Raw genomic sequence first — 19,916 nt, forward strand, 5'->3', positions numbered from 1 at the left:
ACTGGCGAAAATAGAGAAAAAATGGGAAAAATGGAGTAGCTAAGAATGGTTGGATACTCACCTGTGCTGGGCCGAAATGGGTGGGTGGAGGGGTAGGGTAGAGGGGAGGCTGGGAGGGAAGGGAATTAGGGTAGGGATTAAAATAAGCTTTTTGTATTTTTGTGATTTAAATTTTTTTTTATGTATTGTGATTGAACGTGAAAAAGCAATAAAGATATTTATAATTAATAAAAAAAAACAACTCTAGCCTTACAAGGTGTCTAGCATCCCCACAAATGGGACCATACAGTACCGTGTGCCTTCCATTTTTGGTGTCATGGACATACATGATGTATGCAAGAATTCTGGTTGTTGAAAGATATTTTTTAATTTAGGTTTAACAGATCATACAAAAAAACATAAAAGACAAAACAAACTGATATCTCCAATATATCCAGCAGCCCCAAATATGCATCATGCGCTAGAGGACTTTGACGTTATGGTTGGTATAGAAAATAAACTTCTTTTTAAAACTTGTGCAGGCAATTCATAGTAAGTGTTATTACTGGGAGCCGAGGAGCATCTAATCTTTTAACAGTTCACAAATAGTGGAAATATGAAATTCACATCATCATCATAGCAGTGCTAATTGATCAATGAAATCAATTTCATATATTATATAATGGAAAATTGTTGTACATTCTTCTCTTTCATTAAGTAGCAATAAAAAAAATAAATCCTGCTGGTGTCTTTATAATGTTCAGATATACATATAGTTGGCATTTCTGTAATAACCTGATAATGTTTGGTTAATTAAATAAGAAACCCCCAACTTCTTTTAAGTGCAAATCCCAAAAGTTTTCAAGATCCTCGATGTCTTGTGGGTCAGTTGTTGCATGCTGATCACATTATACCATTGGACTGTGGGAGGAAACTCAAGTCTTCCCTTTAGGTTCCATGAATGAACAAGATGAGTTTGTTTCAGCTGCCACACCTGTATTATAGAGTTCTCTTCCATCCTTGTCACCTTATAATGTTGTCAGCATCTTACGTTTTTAATATATCCATTGAAAGAGCAATGAGTCCTGGCATACTACGATAGAGGGAACTGTTGTCCAGACCTACCAGACTGATAAATGATGAAGACTTTCCAGCTACACATACTCTGACACGAGCTCTGTAAAGGCCTTTTCCATTCTTCGAGCCCAGGTCTACTAGGATCTGTGAGAAGAAAGATGTTATCTATGGATCTCTAGCAAACATGAAATGCAACTTTCTGTCAACATCTAGAATTTAACCCCTTAAGGACCAGGTTTTTTTTCATTTTGCACTTAAAATTTTTCCTCCTTATCTTTATTATCTTTATTCTGTAGGTCCATACAATTAAAATGATACCCTACTTATATAGGTTTGATTTTGTTGTACTTCTGGAAAAAATCATAACTACATGCAAGAAAATGTATACGTTTAAAATTGTCATCTTCTGACCCCTATAACTTTTCTTATTTTTCCGCATACGGGCCAGTATGAGGTATGAAGCTAATTTTTTTGTGCTGTGATCTGAAGTTCTTAGCAGTACCATTTTTGTATTGATCAGACTTTTTGATAGCTTTTTATTCATTTTTTCATTATATAAAAAGTGACCAAAAATACGCTATTTTGGAATTTGGAATTTATTTGCGCGTACGACATTAACCGTGCGGTTTTATTAATGATATATTTTTATAATTCGGACATTTCCACATGCGGTGATACCACATATGTTTGCTTTTATTTAACCCCTTAAGGACCCGGGCTTTTTCCATTTTTTCATTTTCAATTTTTCCTCCTTAACTTTAAAAAATCATAACTCTTTAAAATTTTCACCTAAAATTCTATATGATGGCTTATTTTTTGCGTAACTAATTCTACTTTGTAATGACATTAGTCATTTTACCCAAAAATCTACGGTGAAACGGGGAAAAAAATCAATGTGCGACAAAATTGATGAAAAAACCCTATTTTGTAAGTTTTGGGGGGCTTCCGTTTTTACGCAGTACATTTTTCAGCAAAAATGATACCATATCTTTATTCTGTAGGTCCATACGGTTAAAATGATACCATACTTGTATAGGTTTGATTTTTTATCACTTCAGAAAAAAATCATGAATACATGCAGGAAAATTTATACGTTTAAAATTGTCATCTTCTGACCCCTATAACTTTTTTATTTTTCTGTGTTCAGGGCGCTATGAGGGCTAATTTTTTGCGCCGTGATCTGAAGTTTTTAGCGGTACCATTTTTGTTCTGATCAGACTTTTTGATCACTTTTTTTTTGTGGTATAAAAAGTGATCAAAATGCGCTATTTTGGACTTTGGATTTTTTTTGCGCGTACGCCATTGAACGTGCGGTTTAAAAAGCGGTATATTTTTATAATTCTAACATTTCCGCATGTGGCGATACCACATATGTTTATTTTTATTTACACTATTTTTTTTTATTCTTGGAAATGCCGGGTGATTCAAACTTTTATTAGGGGAAGGGATAATTGAAAGGGTTAATGATTTTTTTACACTTTTTTAATGCAATATTATAGCTCCTATAGGGGGCTATAACATTGCATTAACTGATCTTTAACGCTGATTGATTCATCTCCATAGGAATGGATCAATCAGTGTTTTCGGCGATTGAATGCTCAAGCCTGGATCTCAGGCTTGAAGCATTCAATCGGCGATCGGACTGCAGGAAGGAAGGCAAGAGATCTTCCTCCTGTGCTACAGCTGTTCGGGGTTCCGTGATTATACCACGGCGATCCCGAACAGCTCCCTGAGCTAACCGGCACTTTTTACTTTCACTTTTAGCCGCGTGGCTCAGCTTTGAGCGCGCAGCTAAAGGGTTAATAGCGCGCGGCAACGCGATCAGTGCCGCGCGCTATTAGAGGCGGGTCCCAGCTTCACTATGACGCCGGGCCCGCCGCGATATGATGCGGGGGTCACCTTGTGACCCCGCGTTATATCGCAGGACCGGGACCCAGGACGTACTCATACATCCTGGGTCCTTAAGAGGTTAAACTGTTTTTTTTTTTTTAAATGGGAAAAGGGAGGTGATTCAAACTTTTATTAGGGAAGGGGTTAAATGATCTTTAACTTTTTTTTCCACTTTTTTTTTTTTGCAATGTTATAGTCCCCCATAGGGGGCTATAACACTGCACACACTGATCTTTTATATTGATCTTTGTTATCCCATAGGATCAATGATTCTGCCGCTTGACTGTTCATGTCTGGATCTCAGGCACTGAGCAGTCATTTTGGCAATCAGACACCAGGAGGCAGGTAGGGGGACCGTAGTTTAATTTCACTTTAGATGCGGTGATCAACTTTGAATGCCGCATCTAAAGGGCCCTGCGTTATAGAAAGGGAGCAGACTCAGGGCTTGGTCCTTAATAGGTTAACTCACCTTAGAAAAATTAGCAATGTAAGGCTAGGTTTCCACTTGTTTTTATTTTGGCAAAAACGCCAATAAAAACGCCCATTCTGCCGCATGGCATTTTTTTTGTGAAAAAATGCTGCGGCTAGATGTTAGCTGCCTGTCAATAGGGAACTGCAAAATGTCATATCCACTTGGGGTTTTTCAGTTTGGTGTTTTTTTTTTTTTATCCTTTTATCAGAACCTATTAAGGTAAAAAAAAGTTCTGACAGGTTCTTTGTTGTTTTTTGTTGCTGGGTTACGCCCGGCTGTCTGGACTGGTCAGCTGACCTTCATTGGAGCACCTGTTCTGGCTCCATATAAGCTGTCAGTCTACTCCCAGTCAGTGCTTGCTATAGAGCTCAGTTTGTACTCTAGCTAGCTTTCTATTGTATCTGTATATCTGGCATTTTGTCCCTTTGGCTCCTCTCTCTGACTATTCTCTCTGGTATTAGCGATTTAGTACTGTGACATCTCCTGGCTTCAGACGCGGATAGCTGACATTGGACTTATTGTGTGAGTGTTTAGTATTTCTTTGTTAGTCTGTCTGTTATCCTACTGTCCCCAGACCTAGTCTGTGTCATTGTAGTTTATTATTTTGACAATTAGGCCCCTCACGTATTTAGGAAGGGACTGTCGTTTACGGCAGGTACGTAAGTAGGAAGGGACAGGGGAGCGGGAGAGAATAGAGTGCACTCCTTCCCTGCCCATATGTGACACCTTTTGGCATTTTTCTGCCATTTTGGGCTCCTTGACAGTTTTTCAAAAATTACCTCTTGTTGAGACTTTGGCATTTTTTCAGGAAAATCTTGCCATTTTCCTCCCATAGAAGTATAAGTGAGTAAAAAAAACGCCAAGAAAAACGCCATGTGGGTTTAAACTTTGGCGTTTTTGCAGGCGTTTTTTATTCTTATTTGGACTTTAGCGATCCAAGATAGTGTTGGAGATACATTTATGATCAATTTATGTGTGTGGGTAGGGCACTAAAAATTATGACAATAATAAAAATGTAGTGTGTGTGTTTTTCACTTTTTTTTTATTTTTTAGGTAGTACTACTACTCCCAGCATGGAACACACTGTTCCATGATGGGAGTAGTACCTGTACTAATTGACAGATCGCCCAGGGTGTCATTGCGATCCTCCTGTATAATGTATAGATGCAGGCGGCCGCTCTTCTATAGTTCCCTGCACTGACGTATATATACACCTATTCATATTTCCCACAGAGAGCTGTGATTGGCCAGATGGTTCCAGCCAATCACAACTCTCTGTGGGAAATATGAATAGGTGTATATATACGTCAGTGCAGGGGACCATAGAAGAGCGGCCGGCCGCCCGCATCTATACCTTATACAGGATGCGATCTGTCTATTAGTACAGGAACGACTATTCCCTTCATAGAACAGTGTGTTCCTTGCTGGGAGTAGTAGTACTACTTAAAAAATATTTTTTTTTAAAGTGAAAAACATACACACTTCATTTTTATTTTTGTCGGGAAAATTTTAGTCCCTTGCCCGCCCACATAAATTGATCCCTGTTCTAAAATGAATTAAAATTTTGTTATAAAAAATATCAATTTCTGTGGCAGTAATTCTGGCAGTTTTTCTGGCATTTATGGTAAAAAAAAATGCCAGAAAAAATAAAATGGAAACCTAGCATAAACCAATGAAAAGTTTTACTCCTGTGTAATGTATAAGTGTGTACCTTGTTGGGCCCTATACATATGGGAAACCTCCTGATGTTCTTCTCTAACCTAAGTTTGCAACATTGTTTACTTTAAAGACACAAAATGGGCTGTGCCACCCAGGGGAGGGTCCCACTGTATAAAAGAAATGTTTCATTCAGAGAGGCAAAAGACTCGGCAACTCAGGCGCTCATGATCCAAAATCACAAATTTTTATTACAAAAGTAGTAGGATAAAACGTACAGATATAAGGACATAGTGGGGAGAGACCCGGGGAGGTTATGGAGTCATGGTAACTGACAGCCGTTTTGGGCCCAGAGTCATGGTATCTGACAGCCGCTTCATGCCCATAATGCACAAAGTGTCTCTCCCCGCTATGTCTGTACACGTAAGTTTTATACTGACTAGCTTTTGTAATAAAGAAGTTGCGATTTTGGATCTATAGTGGCTGAGTTGCTGAGTCTTTTGCCTTTCTGAATGGAGTTTTGATTGTGGACTTCTCCTTACTTCCGAACGCCAAGCACCAGGTGAAGATCCAAGTCAGGACTGTGGCACACTGCACTTATACACGAGCGAATGCTTTACTGGACAATTGAGTACAGGGCTACAGGGCAGTGCTTTTATTTTTTATTTTTACTTGTGAACAAAATAAATGTTTACCATATGGTAAATATTTTTACTGTTTACCTGTCTACTAAACAATTACATATTTTATTGTGCTATATAGGCATCTTTTGGCCTCTTTTGCGGCAATGGGGCCCTCAGGGGGTGATTTATTGAGCCTTAAAGGGGTACTCCCGTGGAAAACTTTTTTTTTTTTTTAATCAATTGGTGCCAGAAAGTTAAACAGATTTGTAAATCACTTTCAGTACTTTTTAGGGGCTGTATACTAAAGAGAAATACAAAAAAGAAATGCATGTCCTGTGATGTCCTGATCGCAGTGCTGTCTGCTGACCTCTGCTGTCCATTTTAGAAACTGTCCAGAGCAGCATATGTTTGCTATGGGGATTTTCTCCTGTTCTGGACAGTTCCTAAAATGGACAGCAGAGGTCAGCAGAGAGCACTGTGGTCAGGACATCACAGAAAATTCATTTCTTTTTTGGATTTTTCTTTAGTATACAGCCCCTAAAAAGTACTGGAAGGATTAAGATTTTTTAATAGAAGTGATTTACAAATCTTTTTAACTTTCTGGCACCAGTTGAAGTTTCCACAGGAGTACCCCTTTAACGACTGCTTTTTAGGCATAGTAAAGTCAAACATTTTTGTGCAAGCCCTCCTTTGGCCTGTTGTAAAGGGGTAGTGGCCTAACCTTCTGTCTAATTTATCACAATATACATCTCTGAATAGCCTCTGCATTTTGCATAAAACTGTGGCAAAACACAGTGGTTTTGTACAAATCACAGTAAATTTGTGGTCAATGTCCTTGTGGTATAAAAATGGTAAACAGTTAATATTTGTGTATAACTTCAGGGTAGGCCCCTACAGTCTATCCTAGTCACCTTAATAATAATCCTTTGCTACCTATGTATATGAAGCAGCGGTAATCTTTCCACTCTATTCAATGTTATGGAATTTTTTTCAATGCTATGGAACTTTTTTTCATGCTTTATTTTTATACATCTTCATAGGTTTCTCATTAGGACATGAAAAATGCACTTTATCCAATGAAAAATTGCATGTATCCACCACCCAAAAAATGCTCATATAATAAGTATGAAAATCCTAAAAAAAAAATTCAAAGAAATAAAAACTGCCAAATAAAACTGCGTTGAGATCTAGTAAAAAGTCTGTCAAAAGTACAAAGCCAGTCCTCAGAATTGTCTGTCACAAAACAGCTTAGTATAGATGCTTTTTTTTATCTCTCACCTCAACTACTGTCATTTAAATGGCATCCCAATAACCATCCTAATTTCTGTGGCCAAGTTGTTCTTTATCTACAGTGATTTGCATTAAAGGGGTACTCCACTGGCTAGTGGTCTGAAGTAAATGTTCCAAACGCTGTTTTCGCACTGCTGGGGTTGGCCACGCCCCTCGTGACGTCATGGTCACGTCCCCCTCAATGCAAGTCAGTAGGAGGGGGCGTGATGGCCATCACACCCTTTCCTATAGGCTTGCATTGAGGGGGCATGGCCGTAATGTGAGAGGGGCATGACCGACCCCGAAATGTGAAAACAGCATTCGAAACATTTATTTCCAAACGCTGGCCACTTTAAATGGTGGCATTTTCAAGGGCTGCATTTAGTACTGCAGTTTAGTCCTATTCATGTCAAACTGCAATACTATATACAGCCTACTCTATTATTAGTTAGTAATAATCCAAATATCTTCCTCCAGCAAAAGGCTGAACTACAGAAACCAGCTGCATGGGAATAACAGCTGAAATCGGATGATGTCCTCTTACAAATAGATGTGACTTGATGTGTACATCACCAGCTACTACTTAGAGGAACACAATCCCTAGCAGCTTGTTAGGTTGCTTTAAGATTTAGTCCAGTTCTTACCTCTTGAAACTTCATTGATAGGTGTCTCTCAGGAATCTGCAGGATCCATTTGTACTTCTCTTTAATAGACTGAACTTCATTAATGGCTTCTGACAAATGGTGACAGTCTGTGCACAGTACACAACCATGTTAAGAGAACAAATATAACAGCCCTTCCCTGCTTTGCTCAGACCTGAACTAAGGGTACGTTCACACGAGCGGATCCTCAGCGCGTATTATGCTGCGGATCCGCCGCTGAAGGACCACTGTATGCTGCCTTTACAGGTGCCTGCTCGGAGCAATGTCCAAGTTAGCGTGCGCATGTGCAGTATACTCGCACATCGCACCAGCTATCGGCCCTGCTCATAGAGCACATCGACATCGCTTCAGTGTGTCTGCTTGTAGCGGCGTATTGCCGCTCCTATCAGGCACCTGTAAAGGCAGCATACAGCAGTCCTTTAGCGGTGGATCTGCAGCGTAATAAGCGCTGGGGATCCGCTCTTGTGAACATACCCTAAGACTAAAAATAGTCCTGCATGCATAATATAGAAGCACTGCTCTTTGCTGCCACCTCTGTCCCTGTCAGAAGCTGTCCAGAGCAGAAGAGGTTTGCAATGGGGACAGTTCTTGACACGGACAGAGGTTTCAGCAGAGAGCACTGTGGTCAGACTGGAAAGAATTACACAACTTCCTCTATAGTATACAGCAGCTGATAAGTACTGGAAGGATTAAAGCGCAACTGTCATACTTTTTTAACCCCCCAGACTACTATAATGTTGTTGTTAAAGACCATAAAGTAAATGTAGCCATACCTTTTATCACCGCTTTTCCTTCTTTAAGTTATAAAATCATTTTATCCAGCAGTCAGGCATAGTCGTATAGCCGTGGCTGAGGGTTTGCAAAGCACATGCGCACTTCCCTGCTGGCTCTGACATGCATGCGCCACAGTGAATTGACAGAGTGACCACTCGCTCCCTGCCTCTGGTACTGCACATGTTCACCTGGTGCTTAGAGGGCAGGAGCGAGTGCTTGTGGAGTGATGGAGCAAGTGCTCGCTCTGTCAATTCACTGCGGCGCATGCACATCAGAGCCCGCAGGGAGGGAGGCATGCGCTGTGGAACGCTGTGTCTTACTATAAACTCCAAGCCACACCTATCCGACTGCCTGACTGCTGGATAAAATTATTTTAGAACTTCTAGTCATGTTTAAAACCACAATGCAGTACTGAATATGTTATATGACAGACACAGTGTCTAAAGGTCCCCACTGACTTAGAGTAGGTGTGTACAGCTGCCCTTTAGTCCCTGTTGTTTTGGTGGGAAGATTAGCAATATATATGAATTTGCAAAGGAGCCTCCAATGTAAATGTTAACACAGCCCATATTTAGATATTTAGGTGCCAAAATTCCCTATAATGCATCAAAGTATTACAGTCAGTGTTACTGCATTTACCAAATGGAGCCCTCAGTCAGGAAGGTCCTGTCTTACTGACCGGTTCCCTTTTGACTGTAGATATAACAAAACCTATAACAATGGACTTATTGTCATTTGTATTGACCCCATGGCATCTATCAATAGACTCCTGGTTAAGAACTGTTGCTTTAGTGTATACTGAGGAAAATAACACTTAGAACTTTTCAATACCATTCCGTACCTTGAACATTTTCCTGAGTGTTTTCAGTGGCACTTGTGACATCTCTCTTCTGTGGTTGGGAATGAACAGGTATTTTTTCTGTTAAATGGACATACATTCGCAGATCTTAATGAAGTAACAGTATAACACCACTAATAGGAAAGTAATAAACAAAACTGTGTAGCCCAGCTTCACCCATTTAACAATCTGAAGACTACTGGGCTGTATGTGGCAAAGTCTTACCTTGGTCTAGAAGCAAAGGGTCATCTGTCAGGATTCCATTACTTCTGAGCTGTAACTTTAGGTTGTGAATGACCTGTCGTCCTTTTTCTTTTAGTTCTTCCACTGAATCATCATTCTTCTGGAATGTCAAAAAAAAAGCATCAGTATAGATTAGACTTTATGTGCTATTTTATGAAAGCCAAGATTTGCTAAGTGATTTGTGTCTAGCGTTGTGCACTGGGGAGAAATAAAATGTTTCAAAGCGCTGAGAAGAACTGTACATTTAACAAGGGAAAATTTGACCCCAGAATTTACTTCTGAAGCCATTTTTCAAGGTCAGGAGAAGTGAAGGAGCAGTCTCCATTTATTAATAACAAACATGCTGACCTCCTCCCGTGCATGCCTTTAGTGATCAATGAATACATGAATCTGCTCTATTTGCTATTGAGCTATAGCATTGTCAAAGACAAAGGGGGGGGGGGGGGATTTACCAGTGCATTTATCAGAAAACTAGTGTTAAAAGTAAAAAAAAAACATTTTTAAAAGAAAGTGATTTAAATTTTCATATTTATACTTTTAAGGTCACTCTAGAGGCCTCTTATAAGCAATCAATAGAGCCTGCCTATTAGCAGATTTTCTATGGCAGGCACAAATGCCTTGAAAAGGCCTCTAATAACCAATAATTAAAAGGCCATAATAACCAATCGGCACCCCACAGTCATTTTGCAGGGGTGCCAATAGGACAACCAGTAGTGCACTTTATGGTAAAAATTACATGCACTGCAGGAGTCAGATGAGTCCCCTAAACCCACTGGCATTCCTCATGTTCTTTATAGATGCCGTGATTGCCATAGATCCTAGCATCTAAAGGGCAAATGGTGGACATCAGCATGATCATTGATGTCTGCCATTAGCGGTGAGCCCCTGGCTACTAATAGCTCTCTGTGTAAATGTACAGCTCTGCACATTTACAGCACATGTCCCCTAGGGGTTAATATACTCTAAAATAATATTCATAGGCGAATATAAAAGGTAACATAAATTATAATAAAATATATATTTTTATAATATTGAAACTAATTTACTATTTTAATTGTTCTCATAGTAAACGTACAAAGGAACTAAAAAAACATTCTTAAACTATTTATAACCATGATGCAATGAAATGCATACATCTTCCTTAGTCATACTGCACTGACCTGTCCTACCTAGCTGGGTGAGATGCAGTCTGTATACTATCTAAAGACAAGTTAAATGTGTAATTATGGTACCTTCAGGAAAAGCTGCTCTTCCATACCCTCAGTCTCTTCTTCTGCTTGTTTTTCCTGCCGTACGTTTGTAGAGTCTGGATTGACCATGTGATAAAGAAGGGAAGTCCAATCAGATAGTCTGGGCCCAAGGTCTGGAAACAGTGATTCGAAAGATGTGTTTTGCAGTTCTCTAGGTATAGAGTAATATATTATATTTTAATAGTTCATTAAATGAATCGTCAGATTTTTTAACTCTATCCATCCCTCCCTCTCTCTCTAATGAAGAATGGCGTAGATTCAGTGTTTAAATAAAGTTGTCTTTTGACAAACATAAATGTAGATCATGACTCTGTTTTTGATGAACCTATTGGGTGTTATTTTCTAACGTGATCCCTTTTCTTTCTCGTGTGTTGCGCCCAGATTGTGTAGCACGTTTTATTCGATACAAGTTGCGATAGAAAAAAAAGAGGGCGTGGCCATGGGAGAAAGGGGGCCTGGTCCCAACAAAAGGGATGTGTCTCCAACATATTTACTAATGTTCCCACATAAAATGTGGCAGGTTTTGAGCTCTGAAAAAATCTGACAGTTCAGAGCATGTGTAAAAAAAAGCGAAACATAGGGAAAAGTGCAAAACATAGTGAAACAATAGTAAATACTATGGGAAAATACCTGTCGGGAATCAAAGCCCACAAAGAAAACTCCACTCCACTCAGTAGTAAATCAGGGCCAATGTGTTTGGAAGCAAAGAACATTTGGGTTACCTGTAAATATCATGTCCAGTTTTTGTGTCTATTCTATTTATTTCATCTGAAATGATTTCCTTGTGTTCTTCTTCCATTACATCTGTTACTGGAGTCTGTTCTTTTTTTTTTTTTAAAGAAAATACAAAAAGACATTAAAGAACGAGTCACTACATAAGAAATAAGAGTTGTAATTGCACCTTTAGATAAAACCTTTGTGACAGAACAATGATAAATAAAATAGACTAAATAAATACAATTTTGCAAAATATTATCGTTGCAGATTTTGTGTTAATGACAATTTTCTTATTACTTTCTGAATTCTGGTTTTGTAAAATTCCACATTATATTGCAGTTTTGATTTAAGACATGTTACTGTAAATGAACTTAAAGGAGTATTCCAGGCCAAAACTTTTATTTATATATCAACTGGCTCCGGAAAGTTAAACAGATTTGTAAATTACTTCTATTAAAAAATCTTAATCCTTCCAATAGTTATTAGCTTCTGAAGTTGAGTTGTTGTTTTCTGTCTAACTGCTCTCTGATGACTCACGTCCCGGGAGCTGTGCAGTTCCTATGGGGATATTATCCCATCATGCACAGCTCCCGGGACGTGACATCATCATTGAGCAGTTAGACAGAAAACTTCAGAAGCTAATAACTATTGGAAGGATTAAGATTTTTTAATAGAAGTAATTTACAAATCTGTTTATTTTTCCAGAGCCAGTTGATATATATAACAAAAGGTTTTGCCTGGAACACCCCTTTAAATTGAAATTATTTATTTATTTCATATTTTAAATATGCTTATTTATAGAATTTATCCTTTAAGGGTCTATTTACACATACAGTATTCTGCAAATATTTGATGCGCAGGATTTGAAATTGCAGATTTTAAGCATTTCACCCTGTGGAAAATCCACTGCGCAACGGGAAATACATTTTCTTTTATGAGCAGTCACACAGGGCTACACAGTCAGCCCTGTGTGTGCAGTGAGGTCTGAAGGCGGGGCCAGTACGTCGACGTGAATGTGACATGAGAGCCTGCCGCCAAACATCACTACACACACAGAGCTGCCACCAGGTATCCCTGCATGTCCGCTCATAGGAGTGTGGTAATGGCGGGGTGTGAGGTTCAGGGCAGATGTTGTCACCCTAGGGGCAGATGGCATTAACCCATTGTGTTCGTGATGCCAGGGCGTGTTTAGCCTATAACCACCCGAAGGTATACCGCTGGATCCCAGGATAGGCACAGGGGCAATGAAGACACCGACACCAAGTTACGGACAACGGTAGCTTTATTGAGGGTAGACAGTTGTTACAATCTATGCAGTACAGCCAGGGACCAAGGAGGTGACCAGTGACACAGAGACCTCACACCTCACAGGATTGCTAGGACTCGTAGTGGACGGGCAAATTTAGTGCAGGCCACGCTGAATAGACAACAGACTTGACTTCACTGACAGGGCTATGACTTTAGCTTACTGTGAACTTAACTTGTGGCTGCAGGACTTGACTTGAGGCCTACAATGCTCTGTACATGCACACTAAGACGTCTTGACTGAACTGGACCTCAGGAACAAGAGTGAGGCTAGCTCCACCCAGGGCTTATATGGGGGAGACAAGCAGGGAGCCCATAGGTCACCTTTGGGGTCAGCTGGTCACTAGTACCTCCTGGGTAACAATTACATGGTAAATTTATTAAAGGTGCATGACACAAAATAGTATACAACTTATATACATGGGGGATACAACTGCAGGGGGCCCTGGAATACACTTACTATATAAGGGTGTTTTTACACATTTCCTGAGCATTTTTGAAGCTGAAGATTTTATGCTGCAGATTTCTATGTAAACTAAATGACTGAACACAGCTTCAAATATGCACAGGATACTGTACATGTGAATAGACCCTAAGGCTGTATCTAATTTTCTAAAGTTATTTCCTCTTTACTTCCTAAGAGCCATAAATGGCTTATTTTTTCATCAACTGAGTCATGTGGGACATGGGTTTTGGGGGACCAATTTACCATTGTACTGCAAAACAAAACAAAAAATTCATTTTTTGGGTGGTGAAACTGAAAAAAAAAAAACAATTTTGCAACTTTTTGGGGATTTGTCTTTATGCAGTTAGTCATGCGGAAACACTGACATCTGATTTTATTCTGTGGGTCAGTACGATTACAGCGATACCCAATTTAGGCAGTATTTTGACCAGTATTTTGGTAGTATTTTTAGCCAGAAAAAGCTGATACAATTTTGGCCTACTAGCAACTCTTTCCCTGTCTTCGGCAGGTACAGACCTTAAAAATCCCCCCCCCTCCCCCTCACCTTGTGTTTTGATTTACCTTACCTCATCAAACCACAGAAAATTCCTGTGTTCCTGTTTACCTTTAAATTTTTTTGATACAGTCTAGAAAGCTGGATCTTTTTAGATCTCAGACCATCCAACACCCTTATGTCACATGGGACTATGGTAAAGACAGAAAAGATGTCCAGCATTACTTAGTAAATTCTCAACCCAAAATAAGAGCTAACAGATGGTCAAGGACTGAAAATTTTGCAAAGTTTGAACTGGGATTTTTGCATCTGTATTAGGACAATAGCACCCAGAAATAGTGCATTTCTACTAAACTAAACTTGCATGTCTATAGGATTTAAATGGCCACTGTCAGTTATAAAAAGTTTTATATGTTGTAGATATTGGCAAAACAATAGTTTTTGTAATATACTTCTTTAAAAAATGTTTACATTTTATTTAACCGGTTGCCGCAATCGGTGTATGGCGCGGGCTCGAGTCAGGAGCCATACTGGCAGGCCCCCAGCTGATTCCTGTAGCTGGGGGCCGGTGTTAATAGCCGACATGCGGCTATCGCCGCAGCCGGGTATTAACCCCTTAGATCGCCGCTGTCAAAGCTGGCAGTGGTGTCTAAAGGGACATTTAAACATCCCTGGTGGTCCAGTGTGGTGGATCGCCCCCCCGCAGCGCGATCGCAGGGGGGCAGTCCACTGTGGAGGTAGCCAGAGGTCTTACCTCTCCTGCTGCGGCTGTCCCGGCTCTATGATTGATAAAGCCTGGCTAAACAAGGCTTTATCAATCAGGCGCAGAGCACACAGGTCAATGTGGTTCTATGGAATCACATTGATCTGTATAAGGAATCAACTGAATCCTCCTAAAAGTCCCCTAAGGGGACAAAGTGTAAAAAATAAATAAATAAATAAAAGTTAAATAAAAAGTAAAAAAAAACAAAAACACTGATTAACCCCTTCCATAATAAAAGTTTGAATAACCCCCCTTTTCCCAAATTCCATATAAAAATATGTAAACATAATAAAAATAAGCATATGTGGTATCACCGCGTGTGTAAATGTCAGAACTATAAAAATATATTGTTAGTTAAACCGCAAGGTCAATGGAGTACACATAAAAAAAAAAATACAAAGTCCAAAATTTAGTATTCTTGGTCACTTTGTGTACCCTAAAAAAATTTATAAAAAGCGATCAAAAAGTCCCATCAAAACAAAAATGGTACCGATAAAAACGTCAGATCATGGCACAAAAAATGAGCCCTCACACATCCCCATATACTGAAAAATAAAGTTATAGGGGTCAGAAGATGACAATTTTACACATACTAATTTTGGTGCATGTAGTTATAATTTTTTTAAGTAGTGAAATAAAATCTATATAAATTAAGTATTCTTGTAACCGTAGGGACCTACAGAATAAAGATATGGTGTAATTTTTACCGAAAAGTGCACTGCATAGAATCGGAAGCCCCCAAAAGTTACAAAAGCATTATGATTTTTAGAAGGTAATGAGGAAAAAAACGAAAGTGCAAAAATGGAAAAACCCTGCGTCCTTAAGAGATTAAGAAAACTGCCTTTAAAATCCCACCACTAGGGTCTCCATACCTCTTGGGACACTAATGAGTGCCACAGCAGCATGAGTGTGTCCAAGGGTCATGGACAGGAGATGGCTGATTGACAAGGCTGCAGGAGGAACACAGCCTACAGCAACACTGCTTTAACAGAATTTTACAAAACATGTGCCTCCAGCTGTTGAAAAACTACAACTCCAAGCATGCCTGGAAAGTGAAAGGATGGGAGCTGTAGTTTTGCAAAAGCTGTAGGCTCACAGCTGAAGGCTACACTGCTGTAAAAAAGAAGTTATCTAAACAGTGTACCTCCAACTATTCCAAAACTACAATTCCCAGTATTAACCCCTTAAGAACGCAGTCCATTTGGGCCTTAAGGACGCAGACAATTTTATTTTTACGTTTTCTCCTCCTCGCCTTCAAAAAATCATACCGTATATACTCGAGTATAAGCCGACCCGAATATAAGCCAAGGCCCCTAATTTCACCCCAAAATCCCAGGAAAAGTTATTGACTCGAGTATAAGCCTAGGGTGGGAAATACATCATCCCCCCCTGTCATCATCCAGACCCTCATCATCATCACCCTGTCATCATCCCCTTGTCATCATCCCACACCCCCCTTCATCATGCCCTTGTCATCATCCCCACCCCCCTTCATCATCCCCTTGTCATCATCCCCACCCCCCTTCATCATCCCCTTGTCATCATCCCCACCCCCCTTCATCATCCCCTTGTCATCATCCCCACCCCCCTTCATCATCTCCTTGTCATCATCCCCACCCCCCCTTCATCATCCCCTTGTCATCATCCCCACCCCCCCTTCATCATCCCCTTGTCGTCATCCTCTTGTGAACTATCCGCCCTCAGTGGTCTTCAACCTGCGGACCTCCAGAGGTTTCAAAACTACAACTACCAGCAAGCCCAGGCAGCCATCGGCTGTCCGGGCTTGCTGGGAGTTGTAGTTTTGAAACCTCTGGAGGTCCGCAGGTTGAAGACCACTGCGGCCTTCGACATCATCCAGCCCCCTCTCACCCCCACTAGTTCTGTACAGTACTCGCCTCCGCTCGGAGCTGGTCCGGTGCTGCAGGACTGTCCGGTGGGGAGGTCGTCCGGTGGGATAGTGGTTCCGGGCTGCCATCTTCACCGGGGGCGCCTCTTCTCCGCGCTTCGGGCCCAGAATAGAGGCGTTGCCTTGACGATGACGCAGAAGGACGTTGGTAATGAACATACCTCTGCGTCGTCGTCAAGGCAACGTGACTATTCTGGGGCCGGGCCCGAAGCGCGGAGAAGAGGCCTCCCCGGTGAACATAGCAGCCCGGAACCACTATCCCACCGGACGACCTCCTCACCGGACAGTCCTGCAGCACCGGAACAGCGCCGAGCGGAGGCGAGTACTGTACAGAACTAAAGGGGGTGAGAGGGGGCTGGATGATGTCGAAGGCCGCAGTGGTCTTCAACCTGCGGACCTCCAGAGGTTTCAAAACTACAACTCCCAGCAAGCCCGGACAGCCGATGGCTGCCCGGGCTTGCTGGTAGTTGTAGTTTTGAAACCTCTGGAGGTCCGCAGGTTGAAGATCACTGCGGGTGGAGAATTCACTCGAGTATAAGCCAAGGGAGGTGTTTTCAGCACGAAAAATCGTGCTGAAAAACTCGGCTTATACTCGAGTATATACGGTAACTCTTTTATATTTTCATCCACAGACTAGTATGAGGGCTTATTTTTTGCGCGACCAGTTGTCCGTTGTAATGCCATCACTCACTTTACCATAAAATGTATGGCGCAACCAAAAAAATACAATTTGTGTGGGAAAATAAAAAAAAACGCAATTTTGCTAATTTTGGAAGGTTTCGTTTTCACGCCGTACAATTTACGGTAAAAATGACATGTGTTATTTATTATTTGGGTCAATACGATTAAAATGATACCCATGATAACATACTTTTCTATTACTGTTGCGCTTAAAAAAATCACAAACTTTTTAACCAAATTAGTACGTTTAAGATCCCCCTATTTTGAAGACCTATAATTTTTTCATATAAGCGGCGGTATGAGGGCTCATTTTTTGTGCCATGATCTGTACTTTTTATTAATACCATATTTGTTTATATAAAACTTTTAATACATTATTTATTATTTTTTTTTTATAAAATATTATAAAAAAGCAGCTATTTTGGACTTTTTTTACGTTCACACTGTTCACCGCACGGTATCATTAACATTTTATTTTAATAGTTCAGATATTTACGCACGCGGCGATGACAAATATGTATTAAAAATATTTTTTTATCACTTTTTGCGGGTGAAATTGGGAAAATTGGACAATTTACGTTTTTATTGGGGGAGGGGGTTTTTCACTTTTTTTTACTTTTTTATTTTTTATTTTTTACTTTTTTTACTTTTATTTTTACACTTTAATAGTCCCCATAGGGGACTATTTATAGCAATCATTTGATTGCTAATCCTGTTCAGTGCTATGTATAGGACATAGCACTGATCAGGGTTATTGGTCATCTTCTGCTCTGGTCTGCGGGAAGGCAGATCATAGCAGAAGACTCCCGGAAGGCAGCGGAGCCAGGTGAGGGGATCTCCGTCTGCTGTTCTGGATGATGGGATCCATTTAAGTGACCGTGATGCTGCAGATGCCATGATCTGTATTGATCATGGCATCTGAGGGGTTAATGGCGGACATCCGCTGGATCGAGGGTGTCCGCCATTACCGGCGGGTCCTTGGCTGCGATCAACAGCCGGGACCTGCCGCACATGATGCGGGCATCGCTCCCATGCCCGCGGTTATGCTTTGGACGTAAATGAACGTCCTGGTGCGTTAAGTACCACCTCGCCAGGACGTACATTTACGTCCTTCGTCGTTAAGGGGTTACAGGACTGCCAAAGGATGACACACATGAATGACAAAGGAACAGATACAAAATGTATACATTAAAAAACTACTTTATTTTTAGCACTAAACCTTTGTATTAATTAAAGAAGATCTAAGTTATACAGTGGGGCAAAAAAAGTATTCAGTCACCAATTGGGCAAGTTCTCCCACTTAAAAAGATGAGAGAGGCCTGTAATTTACATCATAGGTATACCTCAACTATGAGATACATAATGAGAAAAAAAATCCAATCATTGTCTGATTTTTAAAGAATTTATTTGCAAATTATGGTGGAAAATTAAGTTTTTGGTCAAAAACAAAAGTATATCTCTATACCTTGTTATATACCCTTAGTTGGCAATGACAGAGGTCAAACGTTTTCTGTAAGTCTTCACAGGGTTTTCACATATTGTTGCTGGTATTTTGGCCCATTCCTCCATGCAGATCTCCTCTAGAGCAGTGATGTTTTGGGGCTGTCACAACACAGACTTTCAACTCCCTCCAAAGGTTTTCTATGAGGTTGAGATCTGGAGACTGGCTAGGCCCCTCCAGGACCTTGAAATACTTCTTACGAAGCCACTCCTTCATTGCCCGAGTGACGTGTTTAGGATCATTGTCATGCTGAAAGACCTAGCCACGTTTCATCTTCAATGCCCTTGCTGATGGAAGGAGGTTTTCACTCAAAATCTCACGATTCATGGCCCTATTCATTCTTTCCTTTACACAAATCTGACGTCCTGGTCCCTCAGCAGAAAAACAGCCCCAAAGCATGATGTTTCCGCCCTCATGCTTCACAGTAGGTTTGGTGTCCTTTGGATGCAACTCAGCCTTCTTTCTACTTCAAACACGAAGAGTTGAGTTTTTACCAAAAAGTTCTACTTTGGTTTCATCTGACCATATGACATTCTCCCAATACTTGTCAGAGCCAGAAAAGGTTTTGACAGGGTCTTTGTTTGTTTTTGTTGCCAGGTTATGGTTAGCTGTCTGGCTGGTCAGCTGACATTTTGATAACAGCACCTGCGGGGTTGCCTATTTAACCTGGCTGAGTTTGCTGTCATTCAGTGCCTGCGAAAGAGTCCAACTCCTGTAGCTAGCGATTACCCTGTTTATTCTGGTTTACCCAGTATCTGTGACTTTTGGCTTATCTTCTCGACTTCTCTCTGGTATTAGCCATTTGGTACTTTTACAACTCCAATTTTATTATTTTGACAGTGACTCCCATCACTTGTCTAGGGAGGGACTGTCACTGTTGTTATGGACCCGTCACCTAGGGCAGGTATGTAAGGCAGGGATAGGGGAGTGAACGAGAATAGTGTGCACTCCCTCCCTGCCTATACGTGACATTTTTGCAGGCCCACATACCTGCATTTGATAAATGGAAGCAATGACGGCTTTAGTAGAGCAAATGCAGGGATTAACACATTTAGTACAGTCCCTTGCTGAAAGGGTTTAGGCTCAGGAAACAGCTAATGCTCAACCAGTGATCAGTCCTCCAGCTGTTTCGAGTGAACCAAAAATTAATCTTCCTGACTGCTTTTCTGGTGGCCGAAAGAAATTTGTTGTGTTCAGGGAGAGTTGTAAACTGTATTTTCGCCTAAGACCAAAGTCAACTAGCACAGAGGTTCAGAGAGTAGGATTTGTAATGTCATTGCTGCAAAGGGATCCCCAGGAGTGGGCATTCTCTTTACCTTCCTCAGCTCCTGAATTAAGTTCTGTGGATGCT

The 19,916-nt window shown here is 40.6% G+C and overlaps 1 protein-coding gene across 1 annotated transcript in view; it reads right to left on the reverse strand.

Moving 5' to 3' along the window:
- Window positions 1–348: 348 nt before the first annotated feature.
- The window catches only part of PRSS56 (serine protease 56), a 109,970-nt gene continuing 90,402 nt past the window's right edge, over window positions 349–19,916 (reverse strand). The window contains exons 12-17 of the mRNA XM_056565525.1: window positions 11,456–11,555; window positions 10,716–10,884; window positions 9,466–9,583; window positions 9,244–9,321; window positions 7,611–7,717; window positions 349–1,200 (exon numbers count right to left, since the gene is read on the reverse strand). Of these exons, the coding sequence (XP_056421500.1) occupies window positions 1,027–1,200; window positions 7,611–7,717; window positions 9,244–9,321; window positions 9,466–9,583; window positions 10,716–10,884; window positions 11,456–11,555 (746 nt within the window). The 3' untranslated portion in view covers window positions 349–1,026. The remainder of the gene's footprint in view (window positions 1,201–7,610; window positions 7,718–9,243; window positions 9,322–9,465; window positions 9,584–10,715; window positions 10,885–11,455; window positions 11,556–19,916) is intronic.

This window comes from Hyla sarda, chromosome 3 (genome assembly GCF_029499605.1).
Source record: "Hyla sarda isolate aHylSar1 chromosome 3, aHylSar1.hap1, whole genome shotgun sequence".
NCBI classification, from domain to species: Eukaryota; Metazoa; Chordata; class Amphibia; order Anura; family Hylidae; genus Hyla; species Hyla sarda.